A 24,408-nucleotide genomic window follows, 5' to 3' on the forward strand; every position below is an offset into this window, starting at 1 on the left:
TTGAGTTCTTCCTCAACTAAATATACTGGCTGCCATGTGTAGTTTATCATGTGCTGAAAAAGGCATTGAACCCCACAAAGCCAAAGCCTTGTTTAATTATGAGATAACCCCCTGTGGGCTCTGGGATGCAGAACACTAAGTTTCTGATACTCTCTCCTGCACAGATACGGGAGGTTACAGGTTTGAACCCCACCTGAGTCTTACCAAAGACTTATAAAAATGGTACTCACAGCTGCTTCGCTTGGTGCTCAGCATTAAGAGGTTAGTGTTAGGACTGGTCGGCCTGGTGTCAGGATAATGTGACTGGGTGGGACATCATGCTACATGTCTGCCACATGATACCCCAGTGCTAGACATCACTGAACTGTCACACTGCAGATATTGTAGCGATATGACCTGAAAATTGTTAAAGCTGCATTAAAAATCCAAAACACACACACACTGTCCGGCATGTCATAAGAAGCATGTAATGGAGCAATGAGCCATGTTGGCTCAGTGGTTGGTATATTGGACTTGCAACCAAAGAGGTATTGGTTGGAATCCTACTTTGGATCAACCTGGGCCAGCTACCATGATGTGTTTTTGAACCTGGCATTTTAACTCCAGTTTAGATGTTGAATAACTTATTGTGCTGCTGTGCTGTAAAACACCAAACAAAATCAAATTATCTATGTTCTATATTTTGTTTTGTTTTGTTCAAAGTTGACATGCTTAATAGGTAATGGCCAGCTTAAAACCTGTGTTCTTACATGGCACCATTTGGTAGTAATTGTGTTGAGATACTATTAATACCTATGCATACATATTCTTTTGGTTTACTTGAGAGAAAACTTAGTCACTGTTGTCTTCCATATTTGTAGTTTTTTCTTCTTTCAAAGTGCATAATCAGCGCATATTTCAAAACAACTTTGAAACAACTGCTTCATTTGTTTTTAGGACTGAGGAATCAGGGGAGGTAACTGGTACTCACCAGTATAGTGCATCACCAAGTGTCAGCAGTTTTCAGATGTCTTCGCCACGTTCGTCAGGATCTCAGGAATTATCAAAATATGGCTCACCAGGTAGACATGATAATAAATTTGTGCAAATTTGTGTTTTCATGTGTGGTACAGTTGTTCCTTATTATAGATCCACTCAATATACCGCTTCCCCTCTTACAGTGTATGTATAGTCATGGACCTATTGAAAATTGGTGCTCAATTTATTTAACCTTATTTGAGTTCTTTTTCACTAATGAGAACCGGACATAATGTGGCTTCACTTCATGAATAATTTCTATTATGACATCCTTGTTCGTATATACCACAGTTCACCATGATGACACATCCTTGTTAGAAAATAGTTCAGTTCAGTTTCATGGCAAATCCTTGTCGAAAGTGACCTTACTTGTATCGTGAATAAATGTTACATCTCCTATGAACAGTGTTCTAATGAAAAAGCACTATACTTGAGTGATAAGTGTATCAGTTTTATTGTTCATCACAAGTTAATAAACAATTGTAACTGGAATGCACATTAAATGCATTGAGATAGAAAGGTTTATTAACCAGAGCCAGTTTAAAATGACTTCTGTAGGGCTGCCTTTGACGCTTCTTTAGACTATATGGACTAATCCCAGATTTTGGTTTTTTCCCCATATTGTCAGTGATGAGAATGATTACATTCAAAACAAATGAAAATGCCGTTAAAGTGTCACTTGCCAGCAGTCTGAGTCTTCATATTATGATGAAGGTTAAATCTGATTTTCACCATTTTATGGAGAATATTTTTATATGAGTTTTGTCCCCTGTTCGACTTAACTTTTTCATAAAATTTTGTTTATACTTAGAAACGTTTGAAGGAATTGAGGGATTAAAATCATCTTGCTTTTCACTTTAAAGACCTTCATCAAGTTCAGTTTTCATCATTTTCCAGCAGAATTGTAACAAGTCATGGGCCGTGATTGACTTAGAACTTGGTCCCTTCAGTTTCTGTTCAGTAACTTTTACAGTAATTCATGGAGTCATGATCCCTGTTGGGTTTGCCCTTTCATTACATGATATTGACAGGAGCATCTGTGGCATAGGGACACATTTCTGGTTTATATTTTAAAAAATGGCATAAAGATGAATTCCTTTCAGTATGTATAGGCATACATCCATAATTTATTCCAAAACTAGCTTTGATGATTCTGTTTGACTTAGTTTATGCCAATTGATTCTGAATGTTAATCATGTATGTTTTAATTTTCTGGATTATATGCTATTGATTGACTTTCATAAGTTACATTCTTATTATGATGTCCACTCTAACTTTAAAGCACTGGGAGGATTGGGGGAAGAAGCATACATGTTAATTGCCAATAACCAAAAGTTAAACTTTGATGTATTTTACTTTGATTATGAAACAAAGTTTAACCAAGGTTATGAAGATTGTTTCCTGTTGTCACATTTACATTCACTGTGCAACATGAGAAGTGCCATGTACATCATGTTATCATTGTGTACCCAAGTAACTTGAAAAAAGAACCATTTTGGGTGGTATTTGGGTTTTACTTTCTCATTCTTCACATTAAGGTGTGAATGGCTATTGAAGGTGAAATTCAGTACATCCAGGTCATATGGTATAAAGATCATTTGGAGAGACTGGAAAGGTATAAAGATCATTGGGAGAGACTGGACAGGTATAAAGATCATTGGGAGAGATTGGACAGTACAAAGATCATATGGAGAGATTGGGCAGGTATAAAGATCATATGGAGAGATTGGGCAGGTATAAAGATCATTGGGAGTGATTGGACAGAGATAAAGATCATTGGGAAAGATTGGACAGGTATAAAGATCATTGGGAGAGATTGGACAGGTATAAGGATCATTGGGAGAGATTGGACAGGTATAAAGATCATTGGGAGAGATTGGACAGGTATAAATATTGAGAGAGATTGGACAGGTATAAAGATCATTGGGAGAGACTGGACGGGTATAAATATCATTGGAAGAGATTGGACAGGTATAAAGATCATTTGGAGAGATTCAGATAATTTTTGTATGCTGCATTTACAACTTTGCTATGTGGCAAAATACCAATGATAAAATTATAGTCCTTAAAGAAAATGACATGATATCCATAACACAAATAGAATTATAATCCTTTCCTGACTCTGGTTACATTCAAGGGATAATTGTTTTTCAGGCAAAACCTTTCTCATCCATCAGTCTGTATTGCAAGGTCAGAGGTCATGGTTGTGGGGCCCAACAGGGGAACAGATGTGGAGCCCAGACATGACTACAGGTTAGTAGGTCATATATTAGCTTGGAAAAATGGTATAATGGAACTGATGACATTTGTCATCTTTGCTTGTTAGACATTGTGAAACCTGTTTATAATGGGAAGATTAAGAAAGAGAAAGATTATAAGCAGACTATTTTCAAATATAACCAGACTGTGTGTATGGTGGGTGGGTGGGTCTGAACCCAATGTTAAAGCTGCTAAACATACATGATCTTTTTTATTGCATATTTAATCAGTCTTGCATTGACCTGAGAAATGTACACACACTGTCATGTTGTCTTAGTACTATTCCTGTTACAAGGTCAAAGTAGTTTTACAAATAGACTCCCGATGGCCTCCTAACAGAAGTTGAATTGCCATCTTTTTTCATATAATGGCAGGAGGTTTGCTTAAAGTCACCAATCAGTCAGTTCCAGATTATATTTACTTGACCTGGGCATTCTTATATCACTTAATTTAACTGACCTCCGTCTTCCAAAATTAAAAAGCAACTTTTTTGCATCAGCCTGCCACAGCATCATCTTGGCACTGATCTTTCTTTTGTTGACTTGGAATATTCACGTGACAAAAGCTTCGATCACACAAGAATAATATAGTTTTATGTTAAAAGGGAAGAATTTGACTTTACAGAATTACATTACATTTTCAAAACTTTACTTTTTAATTAACAGTTTATGCAGTATTGTACTGACATTCCATTGAACCCTGTACATATATACACACACAGACACAGACACACACACATTTACAATTGTTGGACAATAATGGTGTTGCTCACTAGGATTAATTTATAGGTGTCTAGGTCTGGTTCTTGTTGGACAATCAATAGAGGTGTCACCAACTAAGCTTGTTTAGTTCTTATGTTTTCTTAATTTTTTGAAAGCACTTTGTCCCCAAAGCACAAGTCATAAAAGATGTGAAATCTTATTTCTTGGACTTCTAAAAATCATATAAGTCGGTGATTGATCTATCATATATACTGTAGACATTACTTCAGTCCATCACATCATGTGGATTTAGTTCACTTTATTGAATCAATCCTGGCTTCTGCATTATAATCCACATAGATAAAAGCATATACATATGTATACCAGTATTGAATATCAACCATTCTTTCTTCCTCTTTATAGGCAACAGCTTGGAGTGGGTTTTATTTCTCAAGCTCTATTCATGATATGACCATCAAACCATATGATTATACATTTCTGTCTGTACATACCTTTACTTCAGATCAAAGTCAGTGACCTACATTTCACATTTTACTGGCTTAGGTGAAGTTTTGCTTTGAGCTCATGACAAAATAGATTTTTAGCACCTTATATATACATATATTTCTGAAAGCTGGTGTGTGAATGTATCTTGATGAGTACAACATTATCATTATAGATGTAGGTCACTGTGACCAGTAATTTATGCTTCATTGACCTTGGTTAAATTCTGTGTTTTAAGTTTATTGCTGAAGCCCAGTTTAACCTAGAATCATCAGACTAGATGATTGTATGTATTTCTGTTAGTACCACACCTGTACCACAAATGTATGTGACCGTGACCTACATTTCACATTATACTGGTTTAGGTTAAGTGTTTGCTTTAAGCTCATGACTGAATGGATTTTAGCACCCAGTAGATAGCTATATACTTTTATACCAAGATTCATGAACTTTACTGGGAAGATGGTTATTATACTATCATCACATAAGTGTGTCACTTTAACACATATTTTACATTTTATTGACTTTCATTCAGTTGGGCATTTTTAGTGTTCATGATGTACTCCATGAACAGTTTGATTTTATACATCTTAATACCACACCCATATCAGAAAAGGTCACTGTGACCTAAATTTCACATTTTACAGGCTCAAGTTGTTGCATTGAACTCATCACTGCATAGATTATTGGCATGTTCTGTGGATACTGTCTTATATAAATCGTGAAACTTGATGATGCATCTTTATGAGCATTAGTAGGTCAGTATTTTGTGTTTGATGTTCATTTATAAGGATTGTTCATGCTGTATTTGTGAAAATTGATGATAATATGCATTTCTCTAATATTACCACACTCTTACAACAAAAGAGGCTTATTGTAACCTATATTTTATCTGGACATACATTGGTTAAGCTTTTGTATTTAGTTAATGACCACATCATTTTTGGGGTTGTATGGATACAATAGTCATGAAAGTTGGCAACTTAACGCATCATCTTAATAAGTTCTGTATCCTGTGGCCTATACAGACCTGCCAACTCTTACAATTTTGCCATAAGTCTTACGAAAATTACCCTTAAAATATGAACTTATGGCATACTAGCAAAAACTATGGAAAAATGTTCATTGCTGAAAACTCCAGATAATTGGTTCATCCATGTTTTAATTGGATCCAGGTTTCATCTTAGAATTAGTGAAATTAGTCAAGGAACCATACTAACTTTACAGCAGCACCCCATATGCTTTAAACTGCACCTAATTGTTCATGCGAGGCCTCTGCATGATCAAACTTGATTGTAGAATTTTTTTTAATGGCACCCAGAAAGCCATGTATGTTTATGACAGAAGGGAAAATAAGCTTTTGAAAAGTGTTAATAATCAACACAGAAGAATAAAAAGGAGTGTTCAGATTCTTGTGAATTAAAGCTGGAAAGGATAGTTTCATTTATTGGATATCACATGCCAATTTGAGTATGTCTCGTGGCGGAAAATATGATTGATGTCATTATGTGAAATGGGAAAGAATTTACCAAGAATTATGTCAAGTTGAAAGATAGCAACAAGCCATTGAGCTGCATAGGATTTGGAACTAGAGTTTGTGCAACTGTACTAGTGGTAAATAAAGTCTACGCATACTTTACAAACTTTTCAGTTGAACATAATGTTTATCATTGATGTGTCAAACTTCTAATTACATTTTCCAGCTTTAAAATAGCAGTTGTTGATATGTTGTTACACCAATACTGAAAACTGGTCAATCTTACGGAAAAAAATCAACTGCCTTACTGAGACAGATTCGTCAGGGTTGGCAGGTCTACCTATATTTCATTCTTAGTGACTTTGTTCAGAATTTTTATCACACACACATGCATGCACACACACAAACACACACACATACAGGACTTGTTAATGTAGTGTAGTTTTTTAAATAAAGCATTATGCAGGTATCAAACAAAGCATAGCTATTCAGATTTGTTAAATTACTGTTCACCTTTTAATACGTAATTATTACAGCATTACTGGCATCATGAAACCAGTCTGGAACTGCTATATGATTCATTTAAAGGTTGACTTGGCTTCAGTTCCTCGTGGTCTTTGATGGTGAATAAAAGTCTGTGAGACTGATATTAAGTCTGCTTGTTCTCTTTGACTAAACTTTTATTGCAGATAACATCTTCAAGTTTATTCTCCAGATTTACCAAGATTTTTTGGGGCAAGACATTTTGTGACAGTACAGTGGGTGAAATTAAGGGCAAAGTGAAAAACAGCTGGGTAAATAAAATATTTTACCTGCCAGAAATGGGGACCTAGGGCAAGGTGAAAAACAGTTGTGTAAATAAAATATTTTACCAACCAGAAATGGGGATCTAGCCAAGTATACCCCAGTTGTTAAGCTCATAAATATATTGGAATCTTTTTCTTACCCAGAATTGTTATTATCAGGTTTCACTGAAGTTTACATCTGACCCATTTGCCTTGCCTATAATTAAGGGAGACCTATTAGCATCTTTAACAAGAGTTGAGTACAGACATATACTGTCATGGACTTTTCTTTATGTTTCAGTCTTCTTGTTTTCACATGGTTTTATTTTCAGATTTTGTTCATATATTTCCGAGTCTGATATATCCTTGCACAGCTCCCAAGACCAAGTTTGATCGACAAAATATGCTGTACATTAACAAGGATCAAGCAGTCAATTGACCAGTATATTTTTATTCTATTTATCGGATATAAAGTATTAATGCTTTACTTGTAAATGCATACAGTATTCGGATTGATATGGAATCAGAAAATTATAGCGATTTGAAATTTATAGTCACCATACATACTTCAGCTTGTACATACATATTGAAACATACTTTTTTTTCTTTCCTTATGTTATTTTTGGATTCATTTTTGTTGCATTGAATTCAGACACATCATGATCAGTGCCAACAGACTTAAGTATATGTATTTCTTTGCATATCTTCAGTTGAATTATTATACATTCACTATTATGGATGCAGTGAGATTAGTTGGCAAGCAATGTATTAAAGCATTGATTATTCATGCCGTATTTGTATTCAAGATAGTTTTCTGCTTAAAGTAAAGCATTAATTTATTAAATATGTAATCAGTGTTTTTTCCTATTTATTATTGAATATGCATTGATTTAAGATGGAAACTGTGCAGTACTTAGATTTATGCCCACTCTTGTATTCACCCTCCCCCCACCTCCACCCAATTTGTTGAGACAAGGAGAAACATGCATCAGTTTCATCAGTTGTCTGACTTGTTGCAGTATTGTATGATATGGCACTGTGAGAGTACGGTGGGTGAAATTTAGGGCAAGGTGAAAAACAGTTGGGTAAATAAAATATTTTACCTATCAGAAATGGGGACCAGTTGTTAAGCTCATAAATATATTGGAATGTTTTTCTTACACAGTTGTCTGACTTGTTGCTCTACTGTATGATATGGCACTTTATGGACCTCAGCCATCACGTTAAGGCAGGGTTTCACTGTGTAATAAAAGCAAAATGCCTTATCTGCTGGCATATCATGATGGTAGGTTTGGAGTTAATGCTGTTCATCGCAGGATACTCATTTCGACTTGTCAATCCATCTGTATTTCCTCCTTTAGCAGTTAATGACAACACAAAGAAATGGTGCAGACATGAGAATGACAAGGATGTGGCATACACTTACATATACATACCAACCTTGTACATACATAAATAGGAACATAATTTTGGTATTATCCATCATACCATATCAACATCACCTAATAAGGAATGGTCCAGTAATGTGATGACTGTTACAGTCTCCCACGTTAGGGAGAAAGGTGATATGGTTGTCCACTTTTGGATAAGTGGTCTTACCAGGTAAATTCATTGGATCAAAATATGCAATCAATTAAGAAGACATTAATGTACATGTTTAAGGTCAAGATTTTCCATTTTATGTGTGGAATCTTGATGGTGTTATCTACAGATAAATAGCTCATTTATATATTATTCAACTCAGCATATATATGAGGATTGAGGACTTGGATAAATATTACATCAAAACTATGAACAGTTATATAATTGCATAATTATAGCTGTGAAATCAAATTACCTGTGAAGTAACTCAGCAGGGTAATTTTTACTTCATTCCTTCATCATTGTGTCCTTGTTTGGTCATTTTTGAAAAAAAATAAAATAAATAAAACAACCAACTAGTAAACAAACAAACAAACAGTGTAAAATTCGTCTAAGCATCCTGCAGAAAATATTGCAGCTGATATCATGAAATTTCTGTAGACTTTGTGGTCATTCAAAACATGTGTATGAAATTCCCAAATAGAATATCAAAATTATTGATAATGTGTGATGAGAATAGATCGCTCATTCTACGTTTATGAACTCGAGATGAGCATATGAGCATCGGTGTCTGATGTATTGCAGTGTTGATGTATCATACTGTGTGGAGTGACCAGAAACCTGGCTAAAATTTGCAGTGTTGACAATTTTCATGTATCATATTGTGTGGAGTGACCAGAAACCTGGCTAAAATTTGCAATGTTGACAATTTTGATGTATCATACTGTGTGGAATGACCAGAAACCTGGTTCAGATTTGGGTCAGTTTAAGCTTTTTGTTTGACCTTGGTATTTTCCACAAAATGATGGGTTTAACACAGTGATCTATATTTTTAAATTTTTGAAAGAATGAATTGTTAAAGCATATATACTTAAAAAAATTATTCGCATATTCATTAATGTTGTTCCATGCATATATATATAAAGTATACATTTCAAGCTACATTTATGAAGAACTCTTTCTCTCTCTCTTTACAATCATTTTTGCACAGAAAGCTATACAATCTTATTAAAAATAATCTTTTAGACAATTTATTCTCAGGCATATGACATAATTTGAAAAGGAAATTGAGCTTTGTTTTATCAATTTCAGCAACACTTCTGTTCAGTCCAAACATACTGTCACACCTGTTCTTACATGAAAATTCTTGAATGTGCTGAAATACATCAAATTTTTTAGCGTCTTTCAATCCAGTCTTTTGTTACATACCTGTTTAATCTTACATGGCTGATCTTGCATAAGATACTGTATGCAATTTCATATCGCACCTTCTGTATTGCACACCTAAAATTCCGTATCACACACCCAGCCTGGAACTAATTTTACAAGTTAAAATATTAAATAGTCTGTTTATAAAATAACAGGAATGATTTATTGCTATACATTTTAAATTATTAAAAAATTCCAGCACCGTTTGTCATTTTAAGCAATATGCAGTTACATTGGTGAAAATGGTCTCAACCTGATAGCCTCAACATTTCTACACCATATCAAACTTGTCCTTTCCACCCACTCAAACAAACACATGTGTAGTTATCTCTGTTGATAATGGAATATAATGATTTTTTTCTCCTTTGAACAATCCTTTTCACTTTTGCTACACAGATTATATTAGAACTCATAGGGTTGGATACATGTTCAGTAGTTAAGGAAATCACAATAAAGTTTTACTAATTTTCTACTTGGTTTTCAATAGAAGACTTATTGTGATATCTGGTCCTGAATGAAAATGGTGCTGAGCTGAAATCCATTATTGCTACCATGGCAGTCATCATGAAAATCTTGTTATTCCTTCTGAATGGAAGGTCATATCAACATGCGGATTTCACCAGAAGACTTCTTATGATGTCTAGTTGGTTTAGTTGTCCTGAATGAAAATCGTTTCATTAAAAATCCAGTAGGGTCTCTACAGTGGTCATGGCAGCCATCTTGAAAATCTTGCTTTTTATTCTTGAATCTGATTGGCTAAGCCACATTGATGATTTGATTTTGGTCATACTTGGAATCCATGCTTCTGTCATCAAAATCTTACATATTTTCATTGATTAGTGAGATTGATGCATACTAAGGAGGTAATCTTGCATCTGACTGACTGTACTTGTTGCGTCCCTTGAAATCATATTTATAATTTGACTGACTGGGATTGTTACCTCTCTTGATATCATAATTTCTAATTGAATATCTTAGACACTTTGATTATGAGCAGGAAACTGTATTCCAAGTGTACCACTTTTACCATTTCTAGAGTCGACATTGATCACTGAATCTCTTGCACTTGCGTTTGATATTCTTTTGGGCCAAGAACAAAAATTCATCTTTACAGTATTCACATTATAAATGAGAATCCCACATAATATTTGCCTGTCAGTTTGATAAAATCCAAGACTTTGTACTGAAAGTTATTCTTTTTTTCTTTTTCCAAAAAGTAACAATTTCAGTTATTTTATAAAATTAAAATTAGCACTGTAGCTCATCATTCGCCATTGTATGGTTTACTGTCAGATTAATAAAATAAGGTGGTAGTGGAGATCATGTAAGTCTTTCTGACTTTTTCCGTATCCAATAGAAAGAATTTTATTTTTAAATTGTGAAACAAGTCTTATGGATTAAGTAGAGAAAATATCAGTGTGCATGAACCCTATACATATGGCGCTCATAAATGATAAATGGCTTGACTGCAGTAACAACAAAGTGTTGTAATGGCAAACTGTATCAAAGTCAGTTGATGCCAGTTATGAATTATACATCAAAGATATCTTAAATATAATTTATACAGTATGATCTTTAATTAATGATGATATATTATCCAGGTTTCCTAGACCTGTCACATGCATAGAACTGAAATAATGCAAGTCTTGGAAATATTAACATTTGAAAATGTTATAGATTGCAACAGTTGCCATATTATTGTCTCATGTTGAAAGTGGACTATCAGTTATAATTATTACTAATAAAAGAGTTGGCATGAATTACAACTAATTAATACTTATTATTAATAAGTTAGAAGTAAGTATAAGTAATTACCATTTATTATTAATTACTTAATAGTTTTTAATTTGTTATTATAGCTAAACAAGCAATTATTTTATTTATCACTAATTGATTATTAATTTTGGTTATGTAATGGAATTCAAGTAATGGTTATCAATTAACATGACAAAGTTGGAAAAGAACACTCCATTATTTCAAATAGATGTAAAGTCCAAATAATAACGATTCAGTTGTTTGTCTCTTACAACATTAATTGGAAACAAGTTGAATGATATTTTGTGTTGCTTGCATTGACTGGCATAATTTATTATTAAACAGTTTTTGTACATTTCATATCAGATGTACAAGAATTGAATATTCTGTTTACCACATATAGTTAAGCAAATTGAATTATGCAGTGACTTTGATATATAGCAATACAAAATGTATTCCACAGGGTCTGGAGTGATTTTGTAGTTTTAATTTTCTTCAACAAACTATTGTTTTGTTTGAGAGATTGATTTCCATCTCTGTGTCTGATGAATTGTTATGCCCATACGATATTATTGGGTGTAATTCTCCATTAAGGCCGATTGTAGCAAACCTCAGCTGTTCTCATATGTTGCAAAAGTGCATTCAAAAATTCTCAAAATGCTCAGGTGCAGTGATTTATGTGCAGATTCTCAAAATGTTCAGGTGCAGTGATTTGTGTGCAGATTCTCAAAATGCTCAGTTGCAGTGATTTGTGTGTAAATTCTCAAAATGCTCAGGTGCAATGATTTGTGTGTAAATTCTCAAAATGTTCAGGTGCAGTGATTTATGTGTAAATTTTCAAAATGCTTGGGTGCAATGATTTGTGTGTAAATTTTCAAAATGCTCGGTTGCAATGATTTGTGTGTAAATTCTCAAAATGCTCAGGTGCAATGATTTGTGTGTAAATTTTCAAAATGCTCAGGTGCAATCATTTGTGTGTAAATTCTCAAAATGCTCAGGTGCAGTGATTTATTTGCAAAGTCTCATAATGCTTGGGTGCAATGATTTGTGTATAAATTCTGAAAATGTTCAGGGGCAGTGATTTGTGTGTAAATTCTCAAAATGCACAGGTGCAGTGATTTGTGTGTAAATTCTCAAAATGCTCAGGTGCAATGATTTGTTTGTAAATTCTCAAAATGCACAGGTGCAGTGATTTGTGTGTAAATTCTCAAAATTCTCAGGTGCAGTAATTTGTGTGTAAATTCTCAAAATGCTTAGGTGCAATGATTTGTGTGTAAATTCCCATAATGCTCATGTGCAGTGATTTGTGTGCAAATTCGCAAAATGCTCAGGTGCAGTGATTTATGTGTAAGTTCTCAAAATGCTCAGAAACAAGTGGTTTGTGTTCAAAAATGTCATTAGACAAAGTGGATCAAATGTGCATGTTGTTGAGAATTTGAAAGCAGAACATTTTCAGGGAATATAAACCTCGGAGCTTTTAATAAAAAAAATATGTGCACTATATATACAATGCACACTATTAATTTTGAAATGAATTAATTATGGGAGAGAAATTCAAAAATAATTACCTCTTGTCAAGCCAATATGGCAAACTTTTCTCTGTGTCAGTACATATCTCTGATGTAAATTGTTACTCCAGAATATTGCATTTAATGTTACCTTTCTTTGTCCATTTGTTCATATTAACATGTGCATGGCTATCTATACTTAGTTCCCACCAAGTAACTTGAAAGTGGATTTGGATCCCCAGTCTTGCATATTAGATTGATACAGTGTATCTAAGGTTTGTAGGTCAGATTCGATCTTTTGATACGACCTGTAGAATGACTGTGTATATAATGAAATTAAATTTTGTACATTTATGTCAGTGGTTTCCAAACTTTTTCGACTACCCCCCACCCTTGGTTATCCACAGTGCCCCCCTGCCATAACCCATAACAAATATTATTCAGCATTAGCGCCCCCTCAGTAAACGCACCACCCACTTTGGGAACCACTGATTTATTTCATTGATAACTGTCATACAATAGTCTTGAACAATAAACGTCAGTGTTTAATTGGGTTGTAATTCTCTTATGTGTAGAGAAGCATGCATCATTCATTTTTGAGGGGTGTGTATGAAAATGGCAGGGTCATGCATTGAATTAATGCCAAATTGAAACTGAAAAAATTTGATGAGTATGAAGTTTAAAAACATGTTTTAGAAAAGTTTAAACAATAATTTTACTAAATAACAGCTTTTTCAATTTCCCATAAATACAGAAAAGCTTGTGTTATGACCCTAGTGTCATTGGCATCAGCATCTGCGTCTGCATTTGCTTGTGTTATGACCCTAGTGTCATTGGCATTGACATCTGTGTCTGCATTTGCTTGTGTTATGACCCTAGTGTCATTGGCATCAGCATCTGTGTCTGCATTTGCTTGTGTTATGACACTAGTGTCATTGGCATCAGCATCTGTGTCTGCATTTGCTTGTGTTATGACCCAAGGGTCATTGGCATCGGCACCTGTGTCTGCATTTGTGGAGGTAGGCACAAGGTAAAAGTTTGTGTTTACAGTTTTGATTATGGAAAAACTGGGTCTTTAATTTTCACTGACCCATTTTGGGGGGCAACTTTAGGGGAAAATGTTTGGGTTAAAGTTTTTATTTAAAGTTTTGTTCTGTCTAGGCAGCAGGTTTAATTTTGTGTTTAAGGTTTGTTCTGTTAGACAGCAGGTTGAAGTTTGTGTTCTGGTTTAGTTTAATATTAGTTTGTAGGCATGAGCTATTTGAGTGTTAAATAACATGGGCCTGACCTTATTTAATACTTTAGGTATAAAGTTTTAGGTTGAAGTTTGTATTTAATGCTTGGGGTTTTTTTTGGTAGCTATTTAAAATCTACTTCTGTGTTAAAAAGAATGTGATTGGCTTTATTACAAACTTTTTTTTATCCAATTTTACTGATTTGTTTGGCAGTTTTATTGGAAAAAGTTTTTATTTACAATTTGTTCATTGTAGACAGCTTTTGTACCAAAATGATACATATTACCTTGTAGGCCTTGTACCAAAATGATGCATCTTACCTTGTAGGTTTAGTTGAATTTTCTTTTGGGTTTTTTAATTTCTTATTGGAAGAAACTATGTGTTTGAATTTCACTTAAGTTTCTTAAAATAATGAGTCAGATTTTATTCAATGATTTTGTTATAAACAATAATAATAATAATAATAATAATAACAACATGTCTGTGGATGATGCCCCAGTGCTACACATCACTATAAACTGCCACACTGCAGACATCATAGTGATGTGTCTGAAAAATTGTTAAAGCTACGTTAAAAATCCAAATCACACACACATAAACCAGTTTTACTGATTGTTTTGGCAATTTATGACAAAATAGTTTTAGGTTAATGTCTGTGTTTAAGGTTTAGTTTATTGCGTGGACTGTGTACGAGGTATGTGAAAATTGCTTATTATATTTGTAGACCCTATGTTTTTTCTTCATAAAGTCCCTCCTATATTCAGCAGCCCTTCCACCTTTTTGTGGAATTTCCATCATGACTTTTCAGTTTGCCATTTGAAAAACCTTGTTAATCTTGTTATACCATTGTTGTGCAAATTATAAGAACAGTTTGAATCTGAAGTTTCAATTTAAGGTTTGCTGTGTTTTTAGGCAGCAGGTTAAAGTTTGTGTTGAAGGTTTTCCTGATATATATATACAAAATCTTATGGTGAATAACAGTCCTTTCAAGTGCACTGGATCCAGCAAGGGATCACACGTGTCAGGGATTGATTAAGATAAATGCAATAAGCTGACAACAAACAGTGCAAAAGTAGTATCTAACTAGTGGAAAACACTAGAAATCGATGAGCCATAATGACATCTGTTGTTTGATGTAAATTTATACAAGTGCAAATTATATCCTGATATTTCATTGTTATAGTAGTAATTATATGCTATTAAGCAAATTTAGAGAATTATTTAAAAGAAAATGTGTCAGCTGCAAAAGATAATTTTATTTGTGCTTACCTGTCTTTTTCTAGTCTTCTTGGTTTAAGCCGCTTGGTTTAAATTTTCTAAGGCAGCTTATCGAGTAAAATTCCTTTTTCTTTCCTGCATTCAGATCTCCATTTGGGGTTGTAACATTGAACATTGAAACCAAGTGGTTTAAACCAAAAAGACTAGAAAAAGACATCCATGCACAAATAAAATTAGGGTTCATTGATTTCTAGGTCAATAAGAGTGTTTTCCAGCATCGGCAACGGGTTGAAATAGGCTAGTTAAACGTAGTGGATTTAAAGGTTTAATTCCTGTAGAAACAGTCATGTAAAATTTTACAAACACAATGGTTTTTGTGTTTTATTTGCCTTGTCTATGTTTTGTACATGCCTTTGAAAAAGACTCATTTAGAGTCAAAAGCACTCAGGCTAGTTAGATACTAGTTTTGCAATGTTCGATGTCAGTTTATTGCATTTATATATACAGTTGAACCCGGTTATGTCGCCGGCCTAGGGGTTTGCCAAAAAGCGTCGAGATAACCGATGATCGAGATAAATGAAAACCAATATGGCGGCAATATATTAACATGTGCTTGAAATTTCTTTATGTACATGATGTGCGTTAATAAATGAGAATGTACATGCACGTGTTTTTGGAGGTTTTTTTTACAGAACAGCGTTGCCGCGATTTGTTTGATGAAGCGATCGGCATGCTATAAAAATGTACATACATGTTTGCTAACAACAAAAGGCATATGTGCACTAACTAACAGCAGAGATTTACCAGTATACAATACAAACCACCGTCGATTCTCGATACAAACCTTTATTATATTCTCCAACATTGCAAACACAAAGATAGCTCACAAAATCACAAAAAACGTGCGGGGTGTAGTTCGTTTTTACAAAAAGCTAACCAGTGTCAAAATTAAATTCGCGAGTCATTTCACTCTGACACAGCTCTGAAAAGTATTGTACACGCGGTTACTATCAAAAGACCGTGTTCTTGCAAAATGGGATCTCCATTCCCACGAAAGAAACTTACACGAGTCAACACCTGGCAATATTGGACCGTATATATTACTGTAGCATAAGTTAACACCCAATATAGGGATTCTTTCACTCCTGTATTTTGAGAAATAAATAATTATTTTTAATTATGCAAAACTTGTTTATTTGTTGTTTGCTATTTCTTCTTGCGGAGTTTAAGTCTCTGTAACCGTAACTTTTATCTGTTCTGTTCGCGTCTTCAGAAGTCGGCCAGTTGTAGGTATAGTACGGTAGCATGATTGACTGTCACAGCATATAGTACTCGGCCCAGATGTCAGCATAAGCAGATTATGATGTAACAATGCACTGCTAAGATGGGGTTGTCGTTACAAACAAAGTGATTGGTCATGGGGATCGAGATAACTGACGTTAAGTGGCAAATTTGGCCTTCTTTTGTGCTCGAGATATTAGGGTTCGGCGACATAAAAGAATCAACATAACTGATGAGAAAATGCTAAGACAAAGAGAGAATTTGGCGGTTCCACTTCAAAAACGTCGACTTAATAGGGTTGGCGAGTTAACCGAGGTTGAGATAAGTGGGTTCGACTCTATATCTATATATATATATATATATATATATATATATATATATATATATATATATATATATATATATATATATATATATATATATTCAGGAATTGTACATTTCTTCCTCTCCCATTATGGTCATGTCCATTAAAGCATGTACAAGATCTCTTTTTGAGACAATTTAACCCACAAATTTAGAAAATTAATAATTCAACAGACATGTTATGGTTGATTCGAAGAAAATCATGTTCCATGTTGATTTCAACAGCTATTGGGTACATCCCACAAATAACTGTTTGGATCAAGGTATGTACATTTGGAAATTGATTTTCACTGGTATTTGAATATGTGGACTGAATTAAGTTGGTTTGTTTTGGTATTTTACAGCACAGCAGTACAAAGAGGGTATTTAGTGTAGAGGCAGTTGGAGCAAGTGCATTGTCCTAGGACACACCTTGTTAGCTTCCTTGAGCTGATCCTGTGGTAGGATTCAAACCTACATTCTTTTCATTTTGAGTTGGGCACACTAAACACTGAGCCACCTTGGCTCATTGGGCTGGATGGAAGTGGGTCCTACTGTTTCCACCAGCAAATAGTTCTTCATTGTGTCTTTGATATGGTGGTTTGTAGGAGCTGCAAAATCTATGACACTTGGCTACCAATGAAAAATAGTAAATTCACAGTGGATTGGGTAAATTAAAAAAAAGGTAATACCTCTCATTCATGGCTATTACTTTGTAACCTAGTTTTCAAACGTTTTGAGAGATGGATTCACAGTAGCAGCAGCACAGTACCATATTGTGTCAATATGATGTAGCCTTGGCTATCAGAACTTCAGTAATTGGTAGTAAAACCTGCCAATTTAGAGCACTTTGAGACTAAAGCAGTATTAAGTCATGGTTGGTCTCAGTAGGGAGGATCAGTTCTAAAAATATAACTGGTGAGAGCTTGGGGTGATTGGGACTGAATTCGGTGATCAAAGTTCTGAATTGGAGTTTGGTTGCACTTGAGAAAATGATACTGCATTGTTCAAAACTTGGAAAGTGGAATTTATACTGTGTAAAAAATTTTGTTTCATCTGAATCAACAAATTTCCCTCAGCATCATACTGAAAATCAAATTTAGATAGATTTTGTTAATATTGTACAAGTCACATGCCAGATTATTTTTCAGTCCGTGTACATGTATTATATACAAATACAGATATAATTATAAGAACTCCCAATTATCCTAACTGTACTTAATTGCCCCAGCTAGTTCTGGCAATCAGGGTTTTATTGTAAATACGTACACTCAAAGGTATATTTAGAGGGTGTCTGAGGTGTTAGTACCATCCCACAATTTAACAGGATTAGAAGTGTACCACAAAAATCATGAAAAACCTAAACTTTCATTTTGACTTTACAAACCCAAAAGAAGTCTTAAACGAAGGAGACCTAAATAAAAGGAAAAAACAAACCTAAAAATTAAAAAAAAAATGATAATTGACTTTATTCCAACCCCACAAAAAAATTCTTTTTTGCAAATGGTTTTTCATAAGGCTAGCCTAGCAGTTGAGAAAGCATGTGAATTTCTTTGCACTTGCAGGTGTTTGTATTTTAATTATTTATGAATATTCACTTTATCTTTCTGTTTTTTAAGAAACGAGCTTGAAGCATACTTTACACAATTTTTAATGCTAAGCTCAGCATGGAGATATCATTATAACTGCTTTATTTTGAACTTCAAAAAAAAAATAGAAGTTTTAAGACCTTGAAAAGAAAACTAACTTGAAATAACCTCAAATTTGATAATTTAATTTCAGTTCTAACCCTGATGTAAAATAATAGCACTGCACTATTTAGGGAAAAGAACTGATGAAGTTGGGTGTTTTGAGCACAGTGAACTTCCCTTTTCATCATCAGAATGAAACCACTTGAGCAGTAATTTTTCTGGATCTACTTGTTCTTAATATGGCCAAAAAGAGAACTTTCCAAGACTGTTTACAACACCTGCAGAGATTAATATTTTCTTAATACACTGGTCAACAGTGAAATCATTACTGACTTGAAAAGGCCCTAATCTGTAGTATTTTGGTGTGCCGAACACGAATATAACCGTGAAAAATTTGTATTGGCTCTCGTTTTGAAGATATTCATATACCTCATTTTCTATGTTTCACTGTGTAAATTTCTCCAGTAGGACTGCAGCAACATCCGGAATAATGATGTAACATTGCATAATACCATCATGCTCACATCATCCACAGTTGATTGCATCATTTTCTGATGCAATGCAATACTAATGCCATGCGGCTGCTGAAGTAAGTTGACGTTAGCAGTGTACTATACATGTGTAGACCTATTATACTAATGCCAGGCGGCTGCTGAAGCTGACGTAAGCAGTGTACTATATAAAGCCCAATCAGATAGGTTCAGCATTTAAAATATTTTAGACGTTGTGCGAGACAGTTCAAGCTACTGTTACATAAAACTTATTATTTTATCCATTTACGTACAATAAAGAACAGTAATGCCTCGAAAGTGTGTTAATACCGCGGACAATTTTTGCTATATTTGTGGGGAAGTGACATTTGCCAACCAGAAGAAAAGTATCAATTCTCAAGTGAAGAAGGCATATCATCTTTACTTCGGATGCAAGGTTGGTGACCAAGACAAGCCTTGGGCTCTGCATATATGCTGTGCTACATGTACAACACAGCTTTCACAGTGGTTGAATTGCAAAAGGTCATCAATGCCGTTTGCAGTCCCAATGGTGTGGAGAGAGCCAAGCAACCACCTAAATGACTGTTACTTCTGCTTGGTTCCTCCTCTTTCCGGCGGAATAACGAAGCGAAAGAAGTCAAGAATAGTCTACCCAAACATTCCGTCTGCATTGAGACCAGTTCCACATGGTGAGGGACTTCCTATTCCAGAACCTCCAGCAGAATATTCTCTTGATTCATCTGACGAAGACAAAGGTGAGTCGACCTGTTCTTCTCCTGGTCCATCAGCATGCAGTGATCCAGATTTTCACTGTGGTGCATCATCAACCCCACACAGAATAACACAGGAAGAACTAAATGACCTGATTCGTGATTTGGACTTATCAAAGAACAAGGCAGAATTGCTAGGATCAAGACTCCAACAATGGAATCTTCTAGAAGAAGATGTCACAATTACTGCATATCGAAAGCGCCACCAGCAATTGGAGCCTTTCTTCAGAAAGGAAAGTAATCTGATATTCTGTTCCGATATTGAGGGCCTCATGAATGCTTTAAAAATCACTCGTGACCCACAAGAATGGAGACTATTTGTGGACTCTTCGAAACTGAGTCTCAAGGCTGTGCTTTTGCACAATGGAAACATTCTTCCATCTATTCCAGTAGCGTATGCTGTCCACATGAAAGAGACATACGATAACTTAAGGCAGCTACTGAATTCCATTGAGTATAACAAGTACAGCTGGCACCTCTGTGGTGATTTGAAGGTAGTTGCCCTTTTAATGGGACTGCAGCAAGGATATACAAAATACATGTGTTTCTTATGCGAGTGGGATAGCCGAGCAAGGAAAATGCACTACATGAGGAAGGAATGGACTCACAGGCAGAATGTAGCCATTGGAGAGAAGAATATCCAACACCCAGCTCTGGTTGAGGCTCAAAAAATCTTGCTACCACCCCTTCACATCAAACTAGGTTTGATGAAGAACTTCGTGAAAGCCACTGACCGGACTTTGCCAGCATTCCGATACCTGCATGCAAAATTCCCTCGACTCAGCGAAGCAAAGATTAAAGAGGGAGTTTTTGTGGGTCCTCAGATTCGAGAGCTTTTCAAAGATGACCGGTTCAACAACTTGCTGGAAGGTGACGCGAAACAAGCATGGAATGCTTTTCGCCTAGTTTCTACAAACTTCCTCGGAAATGTTAGGGCAGAAAACTATAAGGAACTAGTAGAAGACATGTTGATGAAGTATAAGAAACTTGGCTGCAATATGTCTCTAAAGATTCACTTCCTTCATTCCCATTTGGATTTCTTTCCTAGCAACTGTGGTATTGTTAGTGATGAACACGGCGAACGTTTTCATCAAGATATCGCAACAATGGAACAAAGATACCAGGGAAAATGGTCCACTACAATGCTGGCTGACTACTGCTGGACACTCCTCAGAGATGCTCCCGAACAGCTGTACAAGAGACAGGCGAAGAAAACTAAGATGTAGTCAATGACTTGATTTTTTATAGGTCGGCTATTACAGTTGACCTTTTACTATTGGAATGCATTTCGTTATGTAAACATTAATTTCTTGCAGATTACAAAAAAACTAGAGCCAATTTTGCAATTTGACTGTCATATTCGTGTTCAGCACATAAAAATTGATAAGAATTGACTAATTTTATTTCAGTAACATGACTTTTGTAAAAATTTGTTGTCCAGTGATATAATAAACTGATAATTATCATATTTTCAAGCAGATGGCAAAATATGGATAGAAAGGGCAAAACATGTATACTAAGGGCATCCTTGTAAATAAGCATACTGTTTTTAAAAAAAATTGTAGATAGCAAAAATAAGCATACAAGTCTGTAGAAGAAAGTCAAATTCTGATAGGTTCAATTTGCTCTTGAGGTTATTTTGTTTCTTACTATGTAATAAGTATGACTGTTTTTATTTACCTTGTTCTGTTACCGCCTTTTCCTTTATGCTCTCTTCCTTTCTCAGAACAAGCACATGGTCACATAGTGTTACGCACAGTGCTGTAAAGTCAGTTGAAAAGTATAAATATTGAAACATTATTATTGTTCTGCATTTCACAGTAAATAAATGCATATAAAAAGTAAGTACAATCTTTACTAAATTAAAAAGTAATTGTTATCTCATTTTATAGTAGTCTTCATACATCCGATGCACAATCAGGTACTTTGCCTCTACCTGGGTGCATTTAGTGTTTCCCCTTCTGAAGCCTTCACGTTGTGGCAAATGAACTATCACTTTATACCAGACTTACAAAAATGGTTCTTCAGTATGCCACCAAACTATTTTCATGTTCATCTAACCCCACATAGGATGAAGTGTTTAGACCCAAATGCCAAACCTTGTACATTCAGAAATCAGACATCATTCCACCATTTGGCATGAATTCATCCTCACTTAGAAACAGTAAAAATCGTTCTTTGAAATATTGCAAAATTCTGTATTCACAAATCACCACTATGATTATCAAAAGCTCTCTTCATAATCTTTGATCTTTGCAAATGCAAAACATCAACAGCAAAACCTCTCCTTTTACAGAGTAAATTTAATGAAATCAGAGCCATACATACCATGTATACAGACAGTTTGAAAGATGGAGACCAAGTTGAACTGCCATTACAACACACCATGGCACCATCTTTAGCTGGTTTCTGGATAAAACCTAAGTTTTTACTGCAAAATTACAGCCATACGTATAAAACTTTGAACTACATTGAAGACTCACAAATAGCAAATTTCATCAGATTTTCAGATTTTCTTTCCACATTGAAAGCCTTACAGACTCGTTAATATCACAGATATTACAGAAACATGATTTCCTCATCATCCTCATGGAAAAGTATTATGTACTTTTTCCGACAATTCACATTGGTATGAAAGGAAGTGAAAGGCAGATAAGAATTCAAAGCTGCGCTGCAGTTGCTCATTTCTGAATTGAAGATTCCATATGCATACTTTAAATATTATATAAATCAACATGTTTGTGATACTTGGCAAAATGTGTGGAATGAGAACTTCCAAATACAAACTTAAGAACATCATACTTTCCATTGATGAGTTGTATCTCATGCATAGAACAAAGTGCAGAGACGAGGCAGTATTGTGCCGATTGTGTATTTGACACACATAACAGACTCATGCATACCTACTGAAGGGTGAACCTCGAGCAGAATACGTGCCATACCAGAGTCCACTGCCAGTGGAACACATTTTTGTCCAGTTTGGAAACTGAATGATGATGTACCATCCAAGAAAATCTTGGATATTTTGAGGGAATGCAGTTTATATAACAGATTTTGACTAAATCTTTTCAGGATATTACATGTTAACTTTATCTTTTATTTTTGTATATATTTTGCAGAATCTGAACATTGTTATGTTTTATTCTTTTTCTTATTGTACTTCATGTTAACTTCACATTTATTTAGAAGGATGTATATTCATAGAGTTTTTGTGTTATTCATTTTTATATTTTTCAAGCATTAAACTTTATTTGGTACCATATAGTCAAAATTGTGCTGAGTTGCCATAAAGTGTTATTACATGCATGCATACATATATAGTGTTAATACAAAGTTTCTTTAATTACTATCTAAGTAGATCGGTTTAAAATGCCCAGAATTAAAAACTAGATTAAAACTGGAAAGTGTTATTGCTTTAAGATGTGATCTGTAAATTATCAGACAATCGAGCATGAGTTTCAGGCATGCAGATTTGTCATATATAGACACATTTAAAATTTACATCAGACCTAACCATGGAAGTATTTTATAACTAAATGAATTGTGCATGTGTATGTATTTCTGTTTTCTCCCACTTCCACATTAAATTTTATGTTGATACACTGTACTTATCCGCCACACTTTAAAAAAATTATTGCACTTAACCAGCCAAAGTAACATTCCACACAAGATTGCCTGTGCTTCATGATGTAACATGATGTGATTTTCAGGACAGGATTGGCGACCCCTTGAATGTGATGATTCTCATGTTGCGGAGTCAAGACTTATCAAGCCTCTACTAACTGCTGATTTTGACAATACACAAATGTTCTGTGCCGGCATAAGTATGAATTGTGTTTTACATTTCAGATTACTAACTCTATTTTGTTGTAGAATCAGCTTCTTCTGTACAGATTTGCTCCACATTTGCTTTGCTTTTGGACTTTTTCTTGCATGTAGCAAGAGTGGTTTTTCATTTTGTATTAACTTTTAGTTAATGTCTGCACATACTGATGTACTCTGCACACAGCTCGGCTTAAAGACAGGGTTTTCAGACCACCAAGTTAGTCCTTTACAGGTGTGAGGTCAAGCCTGACCAATAAAAAAAGAACGGCACTTAATTGACTAATCAGGTGCCTGTTTAAAGGTCTATTTACTGTCAGAGCCAAAGAGAAAATGACAGTTTAGTTCAATTTTTTATACCTGAACACTGTCTTTAAAAAAAATGCTGTTAACTGGCTATCATTCTAACATTTGCATTTGCGTCTGCATTCACAGTGTGGTCAATTTTAGCAGATTTCCTAGTTTTAGGAAAGCTAATAAAAAGTTTCAATCTTATATTAATGCATGAGAACTACAATAAGAGAGGGAGAGAGGGGGTATTATATAATACTTGAATAAAATAGGTGTGGCTTTTTATATGCTCTCAAGGTGAGTGATGTTACATATTTTAGTTATGTTATAGATATGTTCATTCTTCTGTTCGTTAACTATTTGCTTTGGGTTGTCAAATATATGGTACAAAGAGTTCTGTTGATTTTGTGGGTCAAAATGTCAAAAATCATGGTCACTGTGTTCCACAAAAGCATAATGTTTTTGTGCAGT

At 34.7% G+C, this 24,408-nt stretch overlaps 1 protein-coding gene across 3 annotated transcripts in view; it reads left to right on the top strand.

The window, feature by feature from the left end:
* The window catches only part of LOC149785046 (GATOR complex protein Iml1-like), a 219,312-nt gene that overhangs the window by 96,834 nt on the left and 98,070 nt on the right, over positions 1–24,408 (top strand). For 2 of the 3 annotated variants that reach the window (XM_089978764.1, XM_089978765.1), the window contains exons 22-24: positions 937–1,061; positions 3,172–3,270; positions 23,535–23,648. In XM_089978764.1, coding sequence (XP_089834890.1) covers positions 937–1,061; positions 3,172–3,270; positions 23,535–23,648 — 338 coding nt within the window. The remainder of the gene's footprint in view (positions 1–936; positions 1,062–3,171; positions 3,271–23,534; positions 23,649–24,408) is intronic. The other variant, XM_089978767.1, reaches the window with a different exon arrangement.

Source organism: Sinohyriopsis cumingii, chromosome 13 (genome assembly GCF_028554795.1).
Source record: "Sinohyriopsis cumingii isolate HCF-2022 chromosome 13, ASM2855479v2, whole genome shotgun sequence".
Taxonomy (NCBI): domain Eukaryota; kingdom Metazoa; phylum Mollusca; class Bivalvia; order Unionida; family Unionidae; genus Sinohyriopsis; species Sinohyriopsis cumingii.